This window comes from Cyrtonyx montezumae, unplaced genomic scaffold (genome assembly GCF_038088225.1).
Source record: "Cyrtonyx montezumae isolate F1298 unplaced genomic scaffold, pur_monq_1.0 scaffold_6, whole genome shotgun sequence".
NCBI classification, from domain to species: domain Eukaryota; kingdom Metazoa; phylum Chordata; class Aves; order Galliformes; family Odontophoridae; genus Cyrtonyx; species Cyrtonyx montezumae.
The window spans coordinates 513,761-535,198 of NW_027072067.1; the positions used below are offsets into that span (position 1 = coordinate 513,761).

The following is a 21,438-nucleotide window of genomic DNA, read 5'->3' on the forward strand; positions in this document are numbered from 1 at the left end:
TTCATAGAATCATAGAATCAGAGGTTGGAAGGGACCTCAAGAGATCATCAAGTCCAACCCCCCTGCCAAAGCAGTTCCCTACACCATGTCGCAAAGGTAGACGTCCAGGCAGGTCTTGACTATCTCCAGAGAAGGAGATTCCACAACCCCCCTGGGCAGCCTCTGCCAGTGCTCCGTCACCCTCACCGTAAAGAAGTTCTTGTACACATTTGTGCGGAACCTCCTGTGCTGCAGTTTCTGTCCATTCCCCCTTGTCCTGCCTCCACACACTTCTGAAAAGACTCTGGCCTCACCACTTTGTCCCTCACGCTTCAGATATTTATAAACGTGGATCAGGTCCGCTCTCAGTTTTCTTTTCTCAAGGCTAAAGAGACCCAGTTCACTTAGCCTTTCTTCATAGGGGAGATCCTCCAGGCCCTTCACCATCTTTGTGGGCCTCCGCTGGACTCTTTCCAAGAGATCCCCGTCTTTTTTATACTGGGGAGCCCAGAACTGGACACAGTACTCCAGATGAGGCCTCACCAGGGCAGAGTAGAGGGGGAGGATCACCTCCCTTGAGCTGCTGGCCACGCTGTTTTTAATGCATCCCAGAATGCCATTGGCCCTCTTGGCCACGAGAGCACACTGCTGGCTCATGGTCAACCTGTCGTCCACCAGGACACCCAGGTCCCTCTCTACAGAGCTCCTCTCCAGCAGCTCATCCCCCAGCCTGTACTGGTGCATGCAATTATTCCTCCCTACGTGCAAGACTCTACACTTGTTTTGTTAAATTTCATCCGGTTTCTGACTGCCCAGCTCTCCAGCCTGTCCAGGTCTTGCTGAATGGCAGCACAGCCTTCAGATGTGTCAGCCAATCCTCCCAACTTTGTATCATCAGGAAACTTGCTGGGGGTGTACTCTATCCCCTCATCAAGGTCATTGATGAAGATGTTGAACAAGACTGGACCCAGCACAGACCCCTGGGGGACACCGCTGGTTACAGGCCTCCAACCGGACTCTATACCTCCAATGACAACCCTCTGCATTGTACATGTATCGCAATGTACTTTGTATTTTGAGTCACCGAAACAGCAGGAGATTACACTTTACCTGCTCAGTTGTTGGTTCATGCTGTGAAGGGGTGGAGTGTGATGGAGTTGACTGGTCACAGCCTGAATCAGTAAATGAGCACCTGAGTGGCTGCAGCGGAGGAGCCCAGGTCCACCTGTCCTCTTTCCCTCTCAGTGGTGCTTCGGGCTGTGCTTCCAGGAGTGCACATACGCTCAGTGCCTGCACAGGTTGTCCACCCCCTGTCTTGTTTTCTTCCTTCTGGTGCGCCAGAGTTTGAATGAGAGGCGGCTGCTTTCCTTAACCCAAATGGTTGCTGGGAGGGCTGAGTTAATTCCCCTTTCCCTGGTATCTTGTTCTATAGTGCCTGTATCTCAAATCTCTGTTCTCACCTTTGTTTACCTTACATGTTCCTAAAATTTTTTTACTCTTTAGAGTGTCATCATTAAGAATTTTGCCCTGTAGACTTGCTTTTTGTGTGTTGAAGTGGTTTTTGTGTTAGAGGTTCAGTTACAACTCATCTCTTCTGAAATAAATGCTGCATTATGGAAAGACCATACCTTTAAGTGGGTCTTAGTAGCTTACAAAATAGCTCAAAATGTCTATTGTTAATCTGAAAGTACTAATCTCTCCTTTTCCTATGAATGAATGTATTGATAAACCAGATGCTAGAATGGTCTGTGGCTAAGTGCTGTAATACTACATGTAGTATTTTAATGTGTTTGTGGTTTTAATGGTATAATTGGTGTGTTGCTTCAAAATTCTCTATGTATGTCTAGTTTCAGGATGTTCCTAACCCAAGAAATGTTAAAAGAAGACACTTTCAGGTTGAGAATCACATCCATATTCAGTAACATCAAACTTCTGTGATGTGGAGGCAAAATTGACCTCTAAGCAAATGTAGTAAAAAGTTTTGATGAAGATAACCTAGTCACCTGTCTTTCTTCTGCAGGTGATGGTATGGAAGACTAATTTCAATGCAGTAGATTATGGTGAAATTCTGAAATCTCACAATTCTGGTGCTAGTGTGGATGAGACCCATCACAGTCTGGTAGGTCAACATGCAAAAATTACATAAAGCTCCTTTTGGGAACAATGTCTACAACTTGAAAAACACGTGACTCAGTTTCAGGTGGTTGAACTACAGAGCCATCTTTTTCCTTGGTATTAATTCCAGTTGTAAGATCTATGTTATTTACTAGATTGCTATTGTTTCTGGTTTATTTAGATGCAAATATTTTCTAGGAAAATGATAAAATGAAATAATGAAAAAAAAAAGAACAATAAATGTAGTTCATATATTTACATTTTTATTAGCAGCCTGTGTTTAAGAATATGTGAGAGGCTTGGACAATATACTCCCACCTCTCCTCACCTCCCAGAAATAAAAAGCATAGATATGAATAACAGGTGGAAGCAGATTTACTAGCTGGATGAATCCTTGAGGTTGCCATTAGTTCCAGAAATAGATGTTCATTAACTCTTTGTTAACAAGTGTCAAAGACAGAATAAATCTCTGAGCAGACACTTAATGCAGGTGAGAGATGGGTGACATTGTATTGGAGTTTTTTTTTCTAAATATTTGCAGACATATGAGTTCTGACTGTATCTAATGAAAGAATCCATTAGCTGAATAATTCAGTATGATGCAGTGATTTAAGTGTAATGTTGATGCTAGATGTCCTGGATATTACAAGAGTAACCCTTTAAAGATATTGCCAGCATGAGTGATATTTCACTTGAATTTTTGTATTCCCTTACAAATCTTTGGATGTATTCCTGATCTGTTCTAGTATAACTGGAGTATTTCAAAATATGTTATTACCATGACTATTTTATTACAAAATCACAGAACTGCAGGAGTTGGAAGGGACCTCTAGAGATCATCAAGTCCAATCCCCCTGCCAAAGCAGGCTCCCTAAACCAGGTTGCACATGTCCAGGCGTCCAGGCGGGTCTTGAATGTCTCCAGAGAAGGAGACTCCATCACCTCTCTGTGCAGCCTGTTCCAGTGCTCCATCACCTTCACTGTGAAGTTTTTCCACATTTCATGGACCTTTCTCTAACCTTTGAGTTTATGCATGAGTTCCTTGCTCTTGCAGGTCTCCTTGCCACCCTTGCCTGATTTCTTACTCACAGGAATGCACCGATACTGAGCTTGGAAGAAGCGTTGTTTAAATGCTGACCAGCTCTCACAGATTCTCTTGCCCTCCAACACCCTAGCCTACGCGTTAGCTCCAAGAAGGTCCCGGAAGAGACCAAAGTCGCCTCTCCTGAAGTCCAGGGTAGCAATCCTAACTTTTTGTTTGCTTCTGCCACTCAAGATCTTGAACTCCACCATCTCATGATCACTACATCCCAATCTGCCCCCAATCTTCACTTCCTTAACAAGCCCGTCCTTATTAGTAAGAACAAGGTCCAGTAACTCCCCGCTCCTCGTTGTCTCCTCCACCACCTGCATCAGAAAGTTATCTTCAGCAAACTGCAGGATCTGTCTGGAGCATGTGAGCCTGGACGTGTTGCTTTCCCAACAAAGATCTGGATAATTGAAGTCCCCGGTAAGAACCAGTGCCTGATATTGCGAGGCTACTTCCAGCTTCTTGTTGAAGGATTCATCAACTTCCTCCTCCTGATCAGTGGGTCTATAATACACCCCCACAACAGTGTCCCCCACACTAGCCTACCCCTTAATTCTCACCCACAAGCTCTCCACTGGTAAATCACTCTCCCCCAGGCAAAGTTATATACATTCTAGCTGCTCTCTCACATAAAGTGCAACTCCACCACGCCGCCTTGCCATCCTGTCATTCCTGAAAAGCACATAGCCATCCATGGCAACATTCCAGTCCCACCATGTCTCTGCGATCGCTATGAGATCGTGGCCTTTTGACCACACGCAGACCTCTAAATCTTCCTGTTTATTTCCCATGCAGCGTGCGTTAGTATACAGACACTTTAGAGAACCAACAGGTAAAGGTATCCCTAAAGGGGTGCAAGAAGATTTCAGGAGGTCTGTACTGTCACGTTTCTAGGCAGGCCCTCCATCTGAGTCACCACAGTCTTCTAATGACAAGCCCACTGTCTGTGGAGTCCTTGGTTAAACCTACAGTCTCTGTCACTACCAACACCTGATGTGCTAGCTTCCACCCTCCCTGGGGCTATTTATAGCCTAGTATCCAAGAATCGAGGTCACAGTCAAGAGATAAAGACTGTACAGTGCCAGCTCCACCCCTGCTAGCTAAGCAGCCCACCCACAAGCTGCCAGCCCCAGCACTAGCACAGCTCCTTGCTGGCTTCCAAAAAGCCCTAAGAAGAGCTTTTTGGTTGGCCTTTTTTGCTTTAGATCCCTTACCTAATGAACTCTTACATGCATTGGAGCTGGTCTCTGCAGTTCAGCATGTTCTGTAAGATAAAAAATGGATTGTGAATGATTTTATGCATGTATGATGTTTTAATTGAAAGGTAAATATCTACCTGATAAGTTTTACTCTGTGGCAGTATCTGTAATCTTACTACTTTTTGGTTTTTTACTAAGCTACTAAACTATGCTCTCTATTAAGTATGATAGTGTTTTTATGTAATAGAACCTCAGTTCATTGCTGTAGGTATTGGTATAGCCATAGTATTTTGTGTCAGACAAGGCCTGTGTGTAACTTGCTACAACTCTAAACCTAATGTTGAGTGCTTTGTGAAGAGAAACAGTGAAAAACAGTGGATACTTACGATGTGAGGGAAGGAGAAAAAGGTTGGAAGCAATTGTGGAAGTAGGTGAAAGTCTCTTATTAATCCTGGCAAGATTAAGTAAAACTGGCATCTTCTTTTTCCTCTTCTGTTGGGTTCTAACTCTAAAGTTATGCAGGCTGTGAAACTAACAATTGAACAACCTCTTTGTTTATTGTACTTGACTGACTTTGAACTCTACTTATACTCTGTGTTGTATAATTCTGAGCTGAAATGTAGCAAAGACAGAGAAAGCCTTTATGAAAGAAACACTATTCAGCTTGCAATATTGCAAGCGATGGTGTAAACTGTATAGACAAGATGTCCTCTACTGTGAGATGGTAACTTTACCCTCATTTGCACCACTGTTAATTCGAAACCACATTATCCAGTAGTAATTTAAGGAAAGGGGTAGAAGAAATGCTTGATCTCATCTAAAACTTAGTCTAAACTTATAGAACATCTGTCTGCTGATGGTATGATGTGCATTGAAGATAACTGTTGAACATTGATTCCTTCAGTAAAACTGTTCCCCTGTGGGAAGTGTTTACCTGCCAGAGCCTCTGATGGATTCTGATGGGATGGTTTGCATACTACTGCCAGTTAAGTCCATGTGGTGTTGTTTGACTGCAGTTTTTCTGTCCTTGTGATTTGTGCTCATGGGAAACAGGACACAGTAAATTCTTTGAGGTGTAGTTTTTTGTTTTGGGCCAGGTCCTGTGTTTTTGCAGAGGGCAAAGTGAATCAGTGCTGAGGAGAGATGTACTTTCATCTGGGGATTTAAATTACTTCAGAGGAGTGAGTATTCAAACTGATGCCCTTTGGCTTGGGTGTACAGTGTGGGAGTAGCTGTTTTCACAACACTAGCACTGGAATATAAAAAGTGAGGGAAATTGATTATGTTATGGGTAATTTCTGTGAGATCAAACTGAGAGTAATAGTCAGTGGTATTCTTCCCTCCTATTTATTCCTTGCCCAAACCAAGGAATACCTTGATTTAAGGTAACCAGTGTTACCTTTTGGTGTGAATAGCACAAGGGAGACATCCAGTGGATCTGCCAGATTAGCTATAAGGGTCAAGAGAGATTTGTAAATTAAATCTTTGACTGCTTCCAACAGAAAAACTGTCCTTGGCTAAGAAGCAGGATAGAGGTGATAGCAGTGGAGAGCTTCAGTGATAGCTAACATGACTGTAACCAGTTGTCTGTCAATGCAATTCAAGTGTGATCTCCTCTGTGCAGTTGTTACTGCCTCTCACTGCATGGTTAGGAATTCTGTTTTCCCTTGGAAGTATGATTCTAACTTCATAACAAATTCTCCACTTATAGTAACCTAATTTCTTTCAAGTGCAATGTATTATGTTAGGCTGTTCTTGAAGAGTGCTACTGCAATTTACTGCAAGACTTGAATTTCACTATTCATCATCAAAAAAACTCTTTCTGTTTAAAGCAGAGCACTTTTTTTTTTTTAATTTGAAAAGCAGACATCAGTATTATTTCTCCTGTTTCTCTCCCAATAAAATGACTTAAAGCATCAGCATGTACTTTTTCATCTCCTTTTTATGTCCTGCAATTGAAAAATAACCTTTTTCATTCTTCTCTATTGCCGTGCAGAACCAAGATTCTTCTGGAATAAGACAAATTGTGCAGATGTTCTTTTAAATATAGTTATGCCATTGGTGTGTTAATTGTTATTCATTTTCAGTAGCCTTAGAATAAATGAACATTATACTTAACACATTTGAATCTCTTCATCTCTTACTTAAGGCAAAGAGAATATTTTTTGAAGAGAAGTTTGTGCATATAGTTATGTAACTCTTTTTTCTTACATACTGTGAAAGCATGATTACTAACCCAAACAGTGGATGTGTGGTAACTGTTTTGTATGAAATTTCTCATAGACAAGTCAGATTAACATACAAGCACTAGGAAAGAATAACTGAATGCAGATCAATGGTCCGTCATTGAGATGAGTAGGAAGAAAGAATCTTAAATAACCTGTGGCATAAAAGAGGCATAAAAAATCCTGTTGGGATGGTGAGCTTGAAAACAAACTTGCTCTGAAATTATTTTCTTTTCAGTAGGTAGATAGAGACTGAAGCTTTTGGAAAATGCTAATTTCTGAGGCAGTTGGTTAAAGTTTATTGTTAACCAAGGCACTGAACTTGTTTGCAGTAATAGGTGTGAACTTCAAAGTTGCTCTGCCCACCTGCTAGTGTTTTCTGTAAATAAATGAGGCGCAGTGCAGTTTGCTTTGAAAGCAAAACTTTTCTGTGCAGGAACTATTGCAAATGAAAGAAGGTTATGATGAGTAGGAATTACAGTCATGACTGTGGTGTAAAAGCATAGAACACAAAAACGCAGTAAGAAAGAACACTGAAACTGTCCAATATAAATTATAAATATCTGTTATTGTAGATGTGAGAGATTCTAAGATATCTAGATTAGAATTATGGAAACTGAAATGCTTATTTATCATTTATACACTAATAACTGCTGCTACAAAGGGTTGCCTAATTGCCCTGAAAATGTCAGTTAAGTGCAAACACTCATCATGAGCACTGTGTGAAGCTCTGGGAAAGAAATGTCTTATTATCTTGTATCTTGATTTAATTTTTGTCTTTGGTCTAGAATCTAATGGGTATAAGTAAAATTATGTCCTAAGCTGAAAAACTGAGCAGTGAAGACCTACGGGAAAGTCATAATAGTCATAGATTTTTGCCTATTGTTTCATATATATGGGCTCCTACAGTTGTCCTGGGGTCAGTATCTGAGCACAAGGGTCAGTCTGTATGAAGAGCTGCGTTGGATGGGATCAAAGAACATGCTCTCAGACCTGGTATGTTATTGAAAATATTGACTTAATTCCAAATTGGTTATTTTTCAGAGAGGGTAGATAACGTGTTTTACTTAGGGGATTTGATGGTGGGTGTTTTTGTTTTTTTTTTTGGGGGGGGGGGGTTCAGATATGTGGAAAGTTTTGTTCATGCAGCTATTGATGACATGAGTGTTCAGTAACACCTGTTTCTTTGGGGGATGGATTTGCTGCTATTGCTTGGCAAATTCCAAGAAGGCAGTGTATGGTGAAGTGTAATGAACAAATACTAAACAGTTCATGTCGTGTGAAGTGGCTGGGTATTTCTCTAAGTTTGTACTTACTGAAAATGATGAATGGTAAGAAAAGTATTGAATGAGCTAATTTGGTAAATAGTATTTTTAGTGTAATGTTATGGAAAATAGGAAATATTCATTAATGGAGGGATTCTTTACTCAATCTTTAATGTAATTGTACACATTCTTTTGGCACATTACAGCTCACTGTGCCAAGTACTCTGCAAGTCAAAGAAGGGATGATGTAGAGATTTTGCATCTAACCCTATGATTCTTTTTGCTGTTGCATCAAACTTTCTAATGAAAAATACTTGAACTGTAAACTTTAACAGAGGGGAAGGTAGCTTTTTGTGTTCAGAAGGCAATGAAAGACCTGTGAGTTTTGTGAGTGCTTTGCTTGTTCATCTCAGGGTATCCTGGTGGGAAAGGTAACCAGACCAGAAACTGTAAGGTGATGATCAGGAGGTGTTTTTCTTGCTACCTCAGCTGTGAATCCTGCAGCTATATAACTTAAATGTTTCACATAGACGCAATGTTAATTTTCCTGAGAAAAGTTGTTCATATGCAAGCTTCTTGATTTGGAGGTAAGCTCTAGGATAAGTTCAAATGGTAAAGGCAGCAAATATTTAGCTACTGTGTCTCAGAAGATATAGCTTAGTTTTCAGCACCTGATATGGTGCTGAGAACTGCCCAATTTGAGTAGACTTTTGGGAGACTGAACTCACATGGGTAGAGATGTTAAAGTGTTCCTCTGTCAGTCTTCTGCCAGGAAATCTTTGTTTTTTGTTGTTGTTGTTTATTTGTTTTTAAAGTTTGAATACACAGATATTTTAAATGTAGTTAGCTCTGTTGAAGGTAAATGGTACTGAATTTCAGAGCTACCCAGTTGAAAGCTAATGACAGCAGATTTGGTGAAGATCAGGAAGAGCAGTGTTTCTGAGGAAAGGGCTTCTGAAAAAAAGATCACTGCTCATGGCTCCTCCAATGGGCCTTTTGGTTAAGATAGACATTTAGACCTCTTTTTGCACTGCTAAGTATACAATTTTCTCCAGAAGGTATTGGATTATGCTTATTTCTTCAGTATCTATTTTTCTAAAACAGATTGCAAATTAATTTCTTATGTTATAGTCCATGAAACTTTGCAAAGACTATCATTTCAGCATGATTCTCCCAAATTTTGACCAGAAAGTCCTTCCTGAACAAACTGGATCCTGAATAATTATCAGCTGCAATTCTTTGTTTGTTTGTTTGACAAGAAATTGGTACAAAATGTGCAATTCTGACTGTGGTGATGTCATAAATTGTTTTAAAGAAAAATGGGTGTGAACAGTGATATGGACTTGTCAGTGTTGTGATCCATGGAGATCTCTGAAGCCTATAGCTGAACTTCCAAACCCAGCTCCACATTCCTTCTGGAGTGTTGGCCTTGAACATCTTTGGACTTCACGCTGATTGATTCAGTCTTAGTGTAAATAAATTCCTCCTGAATTACTCAGAGGCCAGTTGTACTTCTTTTAACCCTTGTGGATTCCAAACTGGTAATTATCTCTAATTTTGGCTTCCATTAATGCTTACAAGTATGCATATACATTTTTTTAATTGCTGTGAAATTCCCTCCTACGAAGGTACAGTGGGAGCTCTGTTCAACTGAATGTAAATCTGTATTTCTGTTTACATCTATTTATTGCTTTATTATTAAGAACTATGAGAGGAATCCTATCTTCAACAAGGTCATCCTTCAGGTTAAATGTGGCCTGCAAATTGTTTTTTTGTTTGTTTGTTTGTTTCTTTTCCAATTTGTTTGTCACCTTGTTTCTCTGAGGATGTTTTCCCACTCTGGGAAGCTTCAGCCTGGCATATCTGGTTAACTTCTTCTTAGAATAGGTAGGTAGATTATTTACTTACATGAGCAATGATGATAAGTGCTCAAGTTATGCTTCTGCTGCTTTCTGTACTGCTCTGCTGTCAAGGCAGAACCTGATAAGGAAGGGCAGGAGTCTTAATACAACTGATTGTGGGATGTTAAAGACCTCTTCCATACATCATTTGCAAGTGGTACAGTTGCAGTTACTCATAGCTGACTGATTTTTCACTCTCCCTTTTGTTGAAGGGATTTCACTCATAAGGCTGTTATAACCTGTGACTTCATGTTTTTGCAGTGACAGAGGTTCAAAAGGGACATAGGCTTCTTATTTTTTCACACTGTTCTTTCTAATGTGTTCCCATACACCCTAGGAGGCAACACCTGGGAGGTATTAAGGAACTTCCCAGAATTTAGGATGGAATAATGAATAAAGTCTGGAATAAAGTCTGGAAGCTGTTCAACAGCAGTTCAATGTCTTAACGCTCATGGAGAATAATGTCACCAAAAGTCTCAGTACCAAAGTAATGGTTATGTGTGGAAATGAGCTGCTATAGGAACAGAAATACAGAAAAAAGAGCTACTGGGAGGAACATTACCACATAACCCCTCAGTTTCATTGTTGAAAATTTTGGATCCACATGAGCTCTAAAGTTCAACTTTTAACTAATCGGAGAGTAACATTAGCAGAGCAAAACAAGTGTTCTTTCACTCTTCTCCATTGTTGTCCCCTTCACGAGCAGATAACAGCATTGTTGTTTCGCAGGAGTTATTCCAGGAAGCCTCTGCTCATTGTTAGCCTTATGATCTTCTGTTCTTTTTATTGTTATCATATGAAACTGTTATTTTTCTCGAGCTAGAAGGTTTTGCCTCTATGTTGCTCTTTCCCCTGAAACTCTTGAGTTTACTTTTCCATTGATCTGGTCTGTGAAAATAGGAAAGAATGTGCAGGACCAACAGATAAAAGCTCACATCTTCTCCATTTCTGTGTTTTAACAATTTTTACATTATACTTAAGACAATTTATCAGACTTTTTCCATCTTGTCTTGAAGAAGGACTTGGGTGAGAAGAAAAGGCAGAATACAAGTTGCCTGTATTCTCCTAACTTATCTTTCCAAGAGGATTTGAATGACTGCAGTAACCTGCAGTAGTTTTCCCAACAGCAGCTGGGAGCAGCTGTGCTGCTTCAGCTGTTTCTTCAGTGTTCTAGTTTGACAAGGTTTTTCACAGAAGTAAGATCAGATTTTAATTTTTTTTCTCTTACAACAGATAGATCTCTTGTTTAAGACTTTTGAACAGTAAGGCAAGCCTTTACAAATCGTTAAGGGTCAGAATAAAAATGGCCTTTTCAGTTCAGCACCATCTCAGGGTTTTTAGGTAAATTCAAATTTACTGTATGTGGTTTGTTTTAATGCTTCGATCATAATTCAAAGCAAAGAGATGGAGTCAAGATTTATATATATTTCCAGTCTGCTATTCTGTGTCAGCTTAGGGAGATGGATGAAAATGCCTCAAGCTTCGGAAGATTTTTTCATAAGACCTTGAACTCTTTTGCTAAAAATCAAACTTCCACTGAGTGCAATAGCAAATAGGCATGTTGTTTTCTATCTTTTCTATCAATCTGGGGGGGGGGGGTGGTGGTGAGGTACATTTATGTATGTGTGTGTATATATGCTTAACAGTCATGGATATGTAACATACATAGACACGGCAATAGTAGTACAACATACACATATGTACTTCATTAGAAGGAGATAAATGATGCAGAAGAAGAGCACAATCTGGGAGCTGTTGTCTCTCACTTAATGAGAATACTCTGTGTGGTTTGCATTTTGATTTGGAATCTTTTGCTTTTGGTGTGAAAGAGTCAGTAGCAGGAGAACCTAAGTTGAGGTATAGACATTTTGCTTCAGTGTTTAGCAGTTTTTCTTGAGAAATTTTCCTAAGAACAATCTTAAGTAGAGTAAGAGAGCAGTAGCTCAATTTCTGGTGAAAATTATTCCCTATAATTCTCTTGCCTGTATTTCTGTTCCTATAATGGCATGTGTGAAACAGTGAATACAGAGTGTGGGGAAACAGGAGCCTGATCTCAGGTGGCACATAGAACCAGCTGATGACATGGTATAGCAGTGCTTATCACAGACCTGGAATGTGTGGACAACACATAGCTTAGATGCTTTTGGCAGACTGCACACTTGTTACCAGAAGTTACCTCAAACACCACAAAGCTAATGTTTCACTTCTTTTTTTAAAAAATGTTTATAGACTGCAGATGTAATTGTAGTGGACCAAGAGACAGCAAACTAGAAGAGTGAAATGAATTAAAAATGAAAAGGAAGAATTGAGAATGGATTTTCCCTCCAGATGAGCCTTCTGGCAGGAAGGAGCAGGGAAAGAATGACCTCTTGGCTGGAGACAGACATCACTTCAAGAGAAAGGGAATTTCTGCAAATACAAATGTTGGTCCAAGTGTAGCATTTTATAAATGGATAGATTGGTTTAGTGTGTTTGAGTACTGTTATTTACTACTCCTGTTTCTTTCTTTTCTGACATCCTGATTAGTAAAGCTAGATGGTGAGATTCATTTGAAATCCATAAACCTTAAACCACCCACCTACCTCTGCCCAGTGATCTACTTAAGCACTGGCACAACAGTTCCTTGGGACTTAAAGATAGTTGAGCTATACCTATTAACTGTTTCATCTTGGAGTTATTATGAGGTCAATAGTTATTGGACTATGGGAAAAAAAACATCCATTACAGTAGATGTGCCAAGTTATAATGTTTTAACCTTATATTTTTGTAACTTATGGGAAGAAGGGTCATATCTCATATCTAAAACCATTTTGTTCTCTTGTATATCTAAATCAGCTTACAGTATGTTGTGAAACAGAAGTGCAAACAAAAATAAAAGGCAAGTAACATACTTCCCACCTTTGAAGCTGTGAAAACTGACAGAGTAAATTGCCATACCAATGAGTTATGTCAAGCAGTAAAGCAGTATGCCAGTAAATGCCAGTTATGCCAGTAAAGCAATAAATATCCCTTTATTACAATGCTGGGTGCATAGGGATCACTCCACCAAACATGCACACTGAAGAGAGAAACAACTACACATTTAAAGGCATAACACGTACATATTCATTACATTCCAACTCTGGTGGTCATGAGGTTAAAGATAAGGGTCAAAGGGAGAGAGCCCTAACTGTTCCCGTGGGTATTGTGGTGAGTGGAGATATCTGTTTGGTTATTTTATCAGGACAAAAGGATATCTGTTCTGCTTTCTTATCGACAAATTTAGCAGTCTCCACATTCTTGTTCTTAAGTTTACGTTTATGCAAGCCATTTGATGTCCATTTGATCTATGTGATGAGCTGTTCTTACTACAGAGAAGCTGTTCTCATGATTTACCTTCCATCTTCCTTCCCTCTCAAGTCCCATTTTGTATTCAGAACTGAGTGCTGAGGCAGGAAGTGATCAGGGATGAGCTGTGATCCTGATTTGTGGAATCAGACTCTATAAACCCAGAGTTAGGTTATAAAGCAGGTATGTTTACGCGGTATATGCGCAAGCGTCAGGTGCCAGGGGGATAGCTCCACCAAACTTGCACACATACCAGCAGAATCGGTACATATTTGTAAGTCAAGCTCATACATATTCATCAGGTTTTGTGACATTTGTTTACATATTCATTGTTTTCATCCCTCCCCCCTGACGCACACACTTTGGCTTCCTTAGGTGGTCGGTGGATGAAGGCTCAATGTCTTCCTCCCCATCTGGTGGTTGTTCTTGGATGAAGTAAGCAGTCTTCCTTGCAGTGTCCTTTTGAACTCCTACAGCAGTTCCCTTTTTTTTCCTCCTGGTTCTGCTGACTACAGTCCTACTCGTTCCCAATTATCCCTTATCTCTGTTACAGCCCTGCTTCTTCCTTATAATCTACAGCTCTGCTCCTTCCTTCAGATGATCCTCATCCAGTTGCTGGTGGTGGTCTGTGAAAGTGCTTAAACTATGGGTCAAATTCAACCCCCCTCTATCAATCCCTTGAGCTGTCTGACAAAACTCATCTAACTTATATCCTGATGCAATCTTTTCCTCTGTGTTGGTCTGGAGGATAGAGGTGAAGTATTGCTAGTCTTCAAGAGTGCAATTTCTCCAGAAATTACAGCGTTACCTTGGAAAGGGATGCTTTTCCAGTCTAGAAAAATGTGTTTGAGCTTAGAGAGCTGTTTTCAATCAACTATATTTTTTATATAGCAGGAAGAAGTGAAGTTAGCCCTCAGTTTTTAATGAGTCTTATAGCCTAACATGTACTCTATCTGACTTTCCTGCAGACTTTACCTTGAAGTTAATATTATTTCACTGGACATCACTAATGCTCTGTGGGGATACATTTTAAAATATTACTTTACATGCTTGTGAAGACTACTTCTTGAAAAAGATTTAATGGTATTTCTTTCAAATTTAGATCAGTACAATTGAGGTTCAGATAAACAGTGTGCATCTCTTTTTTTTTTTTCTTTTCTTTTCCCCGAGTCTCTCAGTTTCACCAAATCACAGAATCACAGGAATTGGAAGTGACCTCTATTGATCATTGAGTCTAATCCTCCTGCTTTAGCAGGTTCTCTGCAAGAGGTTGCAAAGGTCAGCATTCAGGCAGGCCTTGACTATCTCCATAGGAGACTCAGCCACCCCTCTGAACAGATGGTTCCAGTGCTCTGCCACCATTACTTTAAAGAAGTTCTTCCTTGTGTTAGTATGGAACTTCCCACGTTGCAGTTTCTGCCAGTTACTCCATTGTTGTATTGCTGCACACCACTGAAAAGAGTCTGCCCCCATCAACTTTACTCCAGCACTTTAGATAAACAATGATGAGATCCCCTTTTCAGCCTTCTTTTCTCCATGCTGAACAGCCCCAGCTCCCTCAGCCTTTCCTCACACAAGAGATGCTTCAGGCCCCTAACCATCATTGTAGCCCTCCCCTGGACTGTCTTCAGCAGTTCCCTGTCTTTCTTGAATTGGGGAGGCCAGAACTGGACACAGTATTCTAGATGTGGTCTCACCAGGGCATAGCAAGGGGGATAATGTCCCTCGACATGTTGGCCATGCTATTTTTAATGCACTACAGGATACCATTGTCCTTCTTGGCCACAAGATTGTGACCCTGCTGGCTCATGACCAACTTGCTGCCCATCAAGACACTGCAAGTTATTCTTTGCAGAGCTCCTCTCCATCAGGTCATCCCCTAACTAGTATTGATGCATGTGGTTATTCTTCCCCAAATACAAGACTGACCTGTGGAATCAAAGTCTATAACCCTTGTAAGGTTATAAAGCAGGAACTGGGTGCGAAGGGGATATCTCCTGCCTAACTTGCATGCCAGGGAAAGAGGTGACTATGCATTTATAGGCATAGCATATACAGATTCATCACATTCCCAAGACATTGGTTATGTATTCATTGGATGCCTCCCCCCTTCTGAGCATGTGTAATGCAAATGTAGGAAGGTCTCTGGGCCTATCTGGTCATGAAGGCTATTGCAAAACCTTTGGGGGTTGCATTGTGTCACAACAGCAACTCTGCCTCCTTATCTTCACGGGACTACCCACTGAGTTGCAAATGCAACTCCACTTCACTGGACCCACCACTGTGTTGTCAACTATGCCTCCTCATCTTGATGGGACTTCCGCCCACTGAGTTGCAAAAAGCAGCTACTTATCTTCACACTTGGCTTCAAGGACCTCTCATTCCTATTGTTTCTGTGTAACTTCCTAAAATTTGAGCAAGCTAAGAGGCTAGTTTTTTTAACAGCATTTTTGTTTTATTCAGATTTACACAATTACAATTTAGACAGCAAATAGCAGCTTTGTAAGGCTGGCTTTATCTCAGTACACACAAGATCATATTTTTTGTTGCTTAAATTAGTGCATCAGCGAACAACACATGGCTCTTGGACTGCCAGCAGCACAAAGTAGTTTGAGTGTAGCCCCAGGCTTTGCACTGTGACCTGTGTTGATGAAAGACACTGGATGGTCAGTCTTTGTCTGATGGTTGGTAGGATTTAGAAGAGTGGTCAGATCTTAACAATAGGTAGTAAACAGCAGCACGTGTTCTGCCAAAGCCTACTACCACTGCTAGTTTTTTTTCTCGCAGTCATGTGTCTGATTTTTGCATTCCGTGTTGCTTATTTTGTTTAACTGGTGGGCTGGACCTCAGCCTAGTGAGCCTTCCTATGGGCTGACAGTGCCACCCAGCAGCTCACAAGCAGCATGTTGGTGGCCTTTCACTGCACGTGGTAATGGTGGTTGGGCTTTGTGTGTCTCGTCTCAGAGAACATGTTCTGCCTGGTCTTTCCTTCCAACCAGCCTTGAGGGAAGAGACAGTGATCTGAGTCCCCATAGACTCTCTTTACATTTTTATCTAAAAAGAGATTTTGGTACACTAAACAGTTTTGGTTTGAAAGTTATGTGGAATGTTCTAAGGTCGTGTTACATGAAATGCGGAGAGATGAATGATTAAGTACAGCACTACAAATGCTTTCACAGCAGTGTGGGGAGAAAAGACAGAAGCTACTCATAGAGACTGTTTTTCAGTCTGTCAGGTTCCCTTGCTTTTTTGTTGAATTTTGCAAACTACTGTCATTTACATGAGCAGTAAGTCCCATCCATAGGACAGAACTGCACCAGGCATCAGGCCATGGAGAACCACATTTTAAGCTCTGGGATCTTGGCATTAGATCCAAATAATGGCTGTTAGTGCAGGGTAAGGAAGTTAAGTCTGCATTTGCTTAATAATGTGTTGGTTGGCTAACTTATTTAGTTAGATAAACTCTATAACTTCTACTTGTTATAATACAGATAATTAATGCAAATAGTTTTTGTTCTAGAAGGAATATAGCATTTTGAAAGAAGTTCTTTAGTAAAGATCTGCATATGTTTTAAAAACTTAATTTATTCTGAATGAAATATTCAGATTTGCACACTTACATCTCATTGGAGAGAGAAAATTGGTTTAAGATTAAAAAATATAAAAATTATCAGGGTTAAATCAAAGCCGTGTACCATGTAATGCATGTTGGATCACTTTGCTTTTGCTGAGCTTCAGTTCTACATCCCTGCTTTCTTACAACTAACGACCATGGAGGGAACCTTTTGCTGCATGAGGCACTAAATGTTTTTTCTCCTTACACTGTTGGAACAAAATAATTTGACTCCTATCAGAGTAGCTTATTTAATTCTGTAATTTTGAGGTAGCTCCATTTAGTGTCCATTTACATGCACATTCTGTGCCTAAACACAAATATGCAAAGGTCTTTGATCATACAGAACTTGAGCCTTGCAGGATTTCTTCATCATCTAAGCTTTGCCTTTCCTGATGCAGGCTTTAAAGAGAAAATACACACACACTGCCAACAAAAATCATACCACTCCAGACTGTGAACAAGAGGAGTTGGCAGCAGTTTTTCTTTCTCCAACCATGGCAGAACAAACACATATCTCTTGTCCTTTTAGACTGTTTCCCAACATAAAATGTACTTCAAGGTTTACCCCCCATAAAACAGAAATTATTTTCCAGTTGTTTCTGCTGCATTGGCAGAATATGTCTGTTTAATTTTCTAGCCATCAGAAATGGATTGTGGTGTTCATCTTAAGAAAATAAAAACTCAGGATACCAGTAGGAACCATGAATGTCAAGGGGAGGATGTCAATCTTGGAGATACCTTGGAGCGTATTGTAGGACAACTGGATGTTCTGACTCAGGTATGGTTTGCTGTTTGATTTTATAATGAAAATGAAAATATTTTTGCAGTAGCTTCATAGAATAAATGTGACTAGTTCAAAATCTCTGCTTTTTAGTGGTTAACTGATGAATCTCTTTTGATCTTGTCAGCATATCTCAGTTCCCTCGCATTAGAACTTCTAATTCAGGCTCCATTCTTTCCCTAATTCTTTTATGCTGCACTGTAGCTGAGAGCTACTTAAGCCAGCTCTGGTACCTTATGTTATTAGCCAAAGTTTATCCAAGGTTATAACTAATAAAGGTGTGGCTATAATTGCCCACACTAGAACTCTGTCTCACTGAGTAACTGGCTGGTCCTTCCCCAATTACAGCACATTCTGTGAGCAAACTCAGATCCTTTCCCCCCACCCAAAATTCATCTATACAGTCAAATTTCAGCAGTATTTTCTTCTCCTCTTACACTTCTAGGCCTTCCTAGGCCCCATCTCTCAAATGTGCTTTCACCTACAGCTAGCAAACAAGAAATCTTGCAGAGCATTCACATGCTGTTGTTCCTCAGAGGCCCAAAGTAGTGCTGGAATGGCACCAACTGTTAATGATGATCTATCACAGTGTGTGTGAAGAAGAATTTAGGGATAAAGCTGTTATTTTCTGTTTAACCAAGTTGTTCATTATTTCTGTTAGGAAATGTTTGTTTCTGACCATTTCTCAGGCATAAATTTCATTGCATATTTTTGAGGCATATGAGAAGCAGGGAGAAGGCATAGGATGATAAGCACCATTGATCTGTAGAGCACACCATTGTGGTAAGAATGAGCATGGGAGTTATTTTCTGCAAGTTTGAATATTGTTTCTGGGGAAGAGCAAGCAGATGCTTAACAATGAATATTGAACACACTAGACTGGTTTGAATTGGCTCTCTTTTCTTCAGAGAAGTACATGTTCTCCAAAAAACATCTAAGATGATGCACTGGAGAACTCAACGGGTATTGAAGAAGGGCTCATTTAGGGATATAAATCATTCTAGGACTTACAGACATTCTAAAATAGAGTGAAAACTAAAAGATATTGAAATTCATTTGGCAGAAGTGCAAGAAAGCACTTTTCTATAGTGTTTAGGATCTTTAGAACACTGGAGGAAAAAAACTCTTCTGTGACATTGTTTCTGCATTTTTACCATGAAAACACAACCTGGTGTAATCAAAAATACCTTACTATTATTATGTCTCCTTATTAAGTTTGGAATCCGATATTTATTTTTAATTACATAGATCAGATCCATAGTTCTGATGAAGTATGTGTAATGTCTCCTTTTCAACTTCATAGGTACTTAGAGGAGGCAAATATTGTAGTAAACAGCATTTGTGGGGTTTAAACTAGATGAAAGCATTGCAAACATCTCTGCAAGTCATTGCATAACCAGAAAAAAGTAATCAAAATGCTATTTTAAACCTAGTAAAAAGAGAGTGAAATAGAGATCACTGGGGCAGGAATAAAACAGTAGGTTGTAGGATAAAATTGAAACTAGCCATGAAATTATAGTGTAAAAAAAAAAAAAAGTAAAAGCTGCTTTGAGTAGCTGTGCATTCAGCAACCTTTCAGCTGTAGCTTTTTTTTTTTTGCCTTCTGTGCAGCACTTTATTTTCCATTGGTTCTAGTGTATTGTTGTATTTTATTTTAACACCATGTATATGCACAAGTAAATGTACCCAGTATGTTCCAGTGGTTTCATAATTCTTCATTTTAATTTTAACTTTGTAATATTTAGAAGTTAAACAAGTCAACACAAAACTATCAAGCTTATGCAAACAAACATGGAAGAATCCTTTACTTTTAAAGTAGGAGAGGAAATTGCTGAAGGAGGAGGAACATAGGTGCAGTTAGCAGAGCAAAGAAATGGAAGGTAACAGAAAGGAAATAGTTTATGTAGCTGCACCTTTTTTCCCTCCTGTTATTGGGAGACCCTGTGGATGAGTTATGACACAGAAGGGAGCATAGGTCTGTTGAAGCCACCTTTATCCCACTTTCAATCTTTTATCACCTGATGAGCGCCAGTTAGATGTTTTTCAGATGGAACCACAACATGCTGGTTGCTACCTGATATCTGAGTGAAAAGGAAACAGCAGCTGGTGATAATTGTGAGGTTGTCTTTCTTGGCTATTCCTCCCAAAGCGTAACTGAGCACTGCTTCCTGCACATCGCAGACCCAAGCTAATGTTGTATATTTTTACAGAGTTTCACCAACTTTGGAGTTGGTAACTTCTTTCTGTGAAAGGACACCACTGCTTTTAAAAAATGCTTTCACAAATAAACAACAAAAAGTCTTCTTGAAGAAATAAGACATGACAGGCTTCATCATTTTTCCCTCTTCACAACAGGCTATACCAGTAGTCTCCCAACACTGTTAAAAGTCATTGCTATATAATTCCCAAGTATTGCTCACTTAAAAACAACACGAACAGTATAGGTGTACTGATATTTTCAAGCTGTTTTCTTAGCTGAAGAGAAAGGCCAGGTGCACCTCACCATCACCCTGAAAATATTTCCAGAAATTTGATGTAGCTGTCCATGAGTTTACCAAGAATTTTGGTGTGGGAGGTTGGGTACATTTCTGTTGTGACACCATAAGTTCCTGCTCTCCTTGTGCTTATCATGGTTTCCAATGCTGTATCAATATAATGTGGAGGAAACTTGAACTTGTGGTAGACTACTCTGCAAAAATATGCAAATGCAACATTAATCTATGGAATCTATAATTTTTGTAACATTTCCTTAGCTATCATTTCAAGGTTTATTATGGTAAACATTTTGTAATGTGTAAGAGAAAAAATACTGGTGTTTTTTACTTCAAATTTTTCTGCTCAAAGCAGTAATAGCAAGAAATCATCTGAACGCTGTCATCTCTTGCTGGCACACAGCTTTGTTCTCTGCCACATACTTGAAGCAGCATTGCTGCTCACTCACTACCAACACCTTCATTTTGTTGCTAATAGATTTTTGGATGGAGTGTCATGCACTTGAAGATAGCAGAATTGTTTTTATTTGATTAAGAGGTACCTTCCTGCCCACCACTAAATGAAAGTAGAAACGCTGACGGAATAAGGCATTAGGGCACAGCAGGATGCACTGGAGCAGGCTTGTTTCTTCACTTGGCACTTCTCATCCACGTTTCTCCAGCAAGAACTGAGGAAACTAGTGTCTGTTGCATATGACATCCAGCAGACTGTTACAACTGTGTTGTAACTGTGTTGTGATGTGCTTCCTTTTTATGTTATGAAGTTCATGCTGTGATGTCTTCATAAGTGGACAAGGAAAGAGCCAGTGGTGTAATCTTACCACAACTTCAGTAAGCGCTTTGATACAGTACCCCACAACATCCTTCTCTCTGGACTGTGGGATCACGTCTAGAGAGTGGTGGTTAATGGAGAGTGGTGGTTAATGTCCCTGGGGGACAACACTGATGGAGATCAGTGTTGTCCCCCAGGGGTCTTTGCTGGGGCCAATACTGTTTAATATCTTCATCAGTGACACTGACAGCAGGGTAAGGTGCACCCTCAGCAAGTTTGCTGATGACACCAAGCTGTGGGGTACAGTTGACACACCAGAGGGATGAGATGCCATCCAGAGGGATCTAGACAGGCTTGAGCAGTGGGTCCAGGTGAATCTCATGAAGTTCAACAAATCCAAATGCAAGATACTGCACCTGGGTCAAGGCAACCTCCACTACCAAAACAAGCTGGGGGATGAAAGGATTGAGTACAGCCCTGCTGAAAAAGACCTGAAAAAGGTAGGTACAGATGGATGGGAAGCTAGACATGAACCAGCAGTGTGCCCTCACAGCCCAGACAGCCAGCTGCATCCTGGGCTAGATCAAAAGAAGCATGACTAGCATGTCAGTGAGGTGACCCTGCCCCTCTGCTATTATCTGTGAGACTTCACCTGGAGTACTGTGTCCAGGAGGAG

At 40.1% G+C, this 21,438-nt stretch overlaps 1 protein-coding gene across 1 annotated transcript in view; it reads left to right on the plus strand.

Annotated features, from left to right (window-relative positions):
• The window catches only part of POC1A (POC1 centriolar protein A), a 74,441-nt gene that overhangs the window by 44,910 nt on the left and 8,093 nt on the right, over positions 1-21,438 (plus strand). The window contains exons 8-9 of the mRNA XM_065749366.1: positions 2,000-2,098; positions 17,355-17,495. Coding sequence (XP_065605438.1) covers positions 2,000-2,098; positions 17,355-17,495 — 240 coding nt within the window. The remainder of the gene's footprint in view (positions 1-1,999; positions 2,099-17,354; positions 17,496-21,438) is intronic.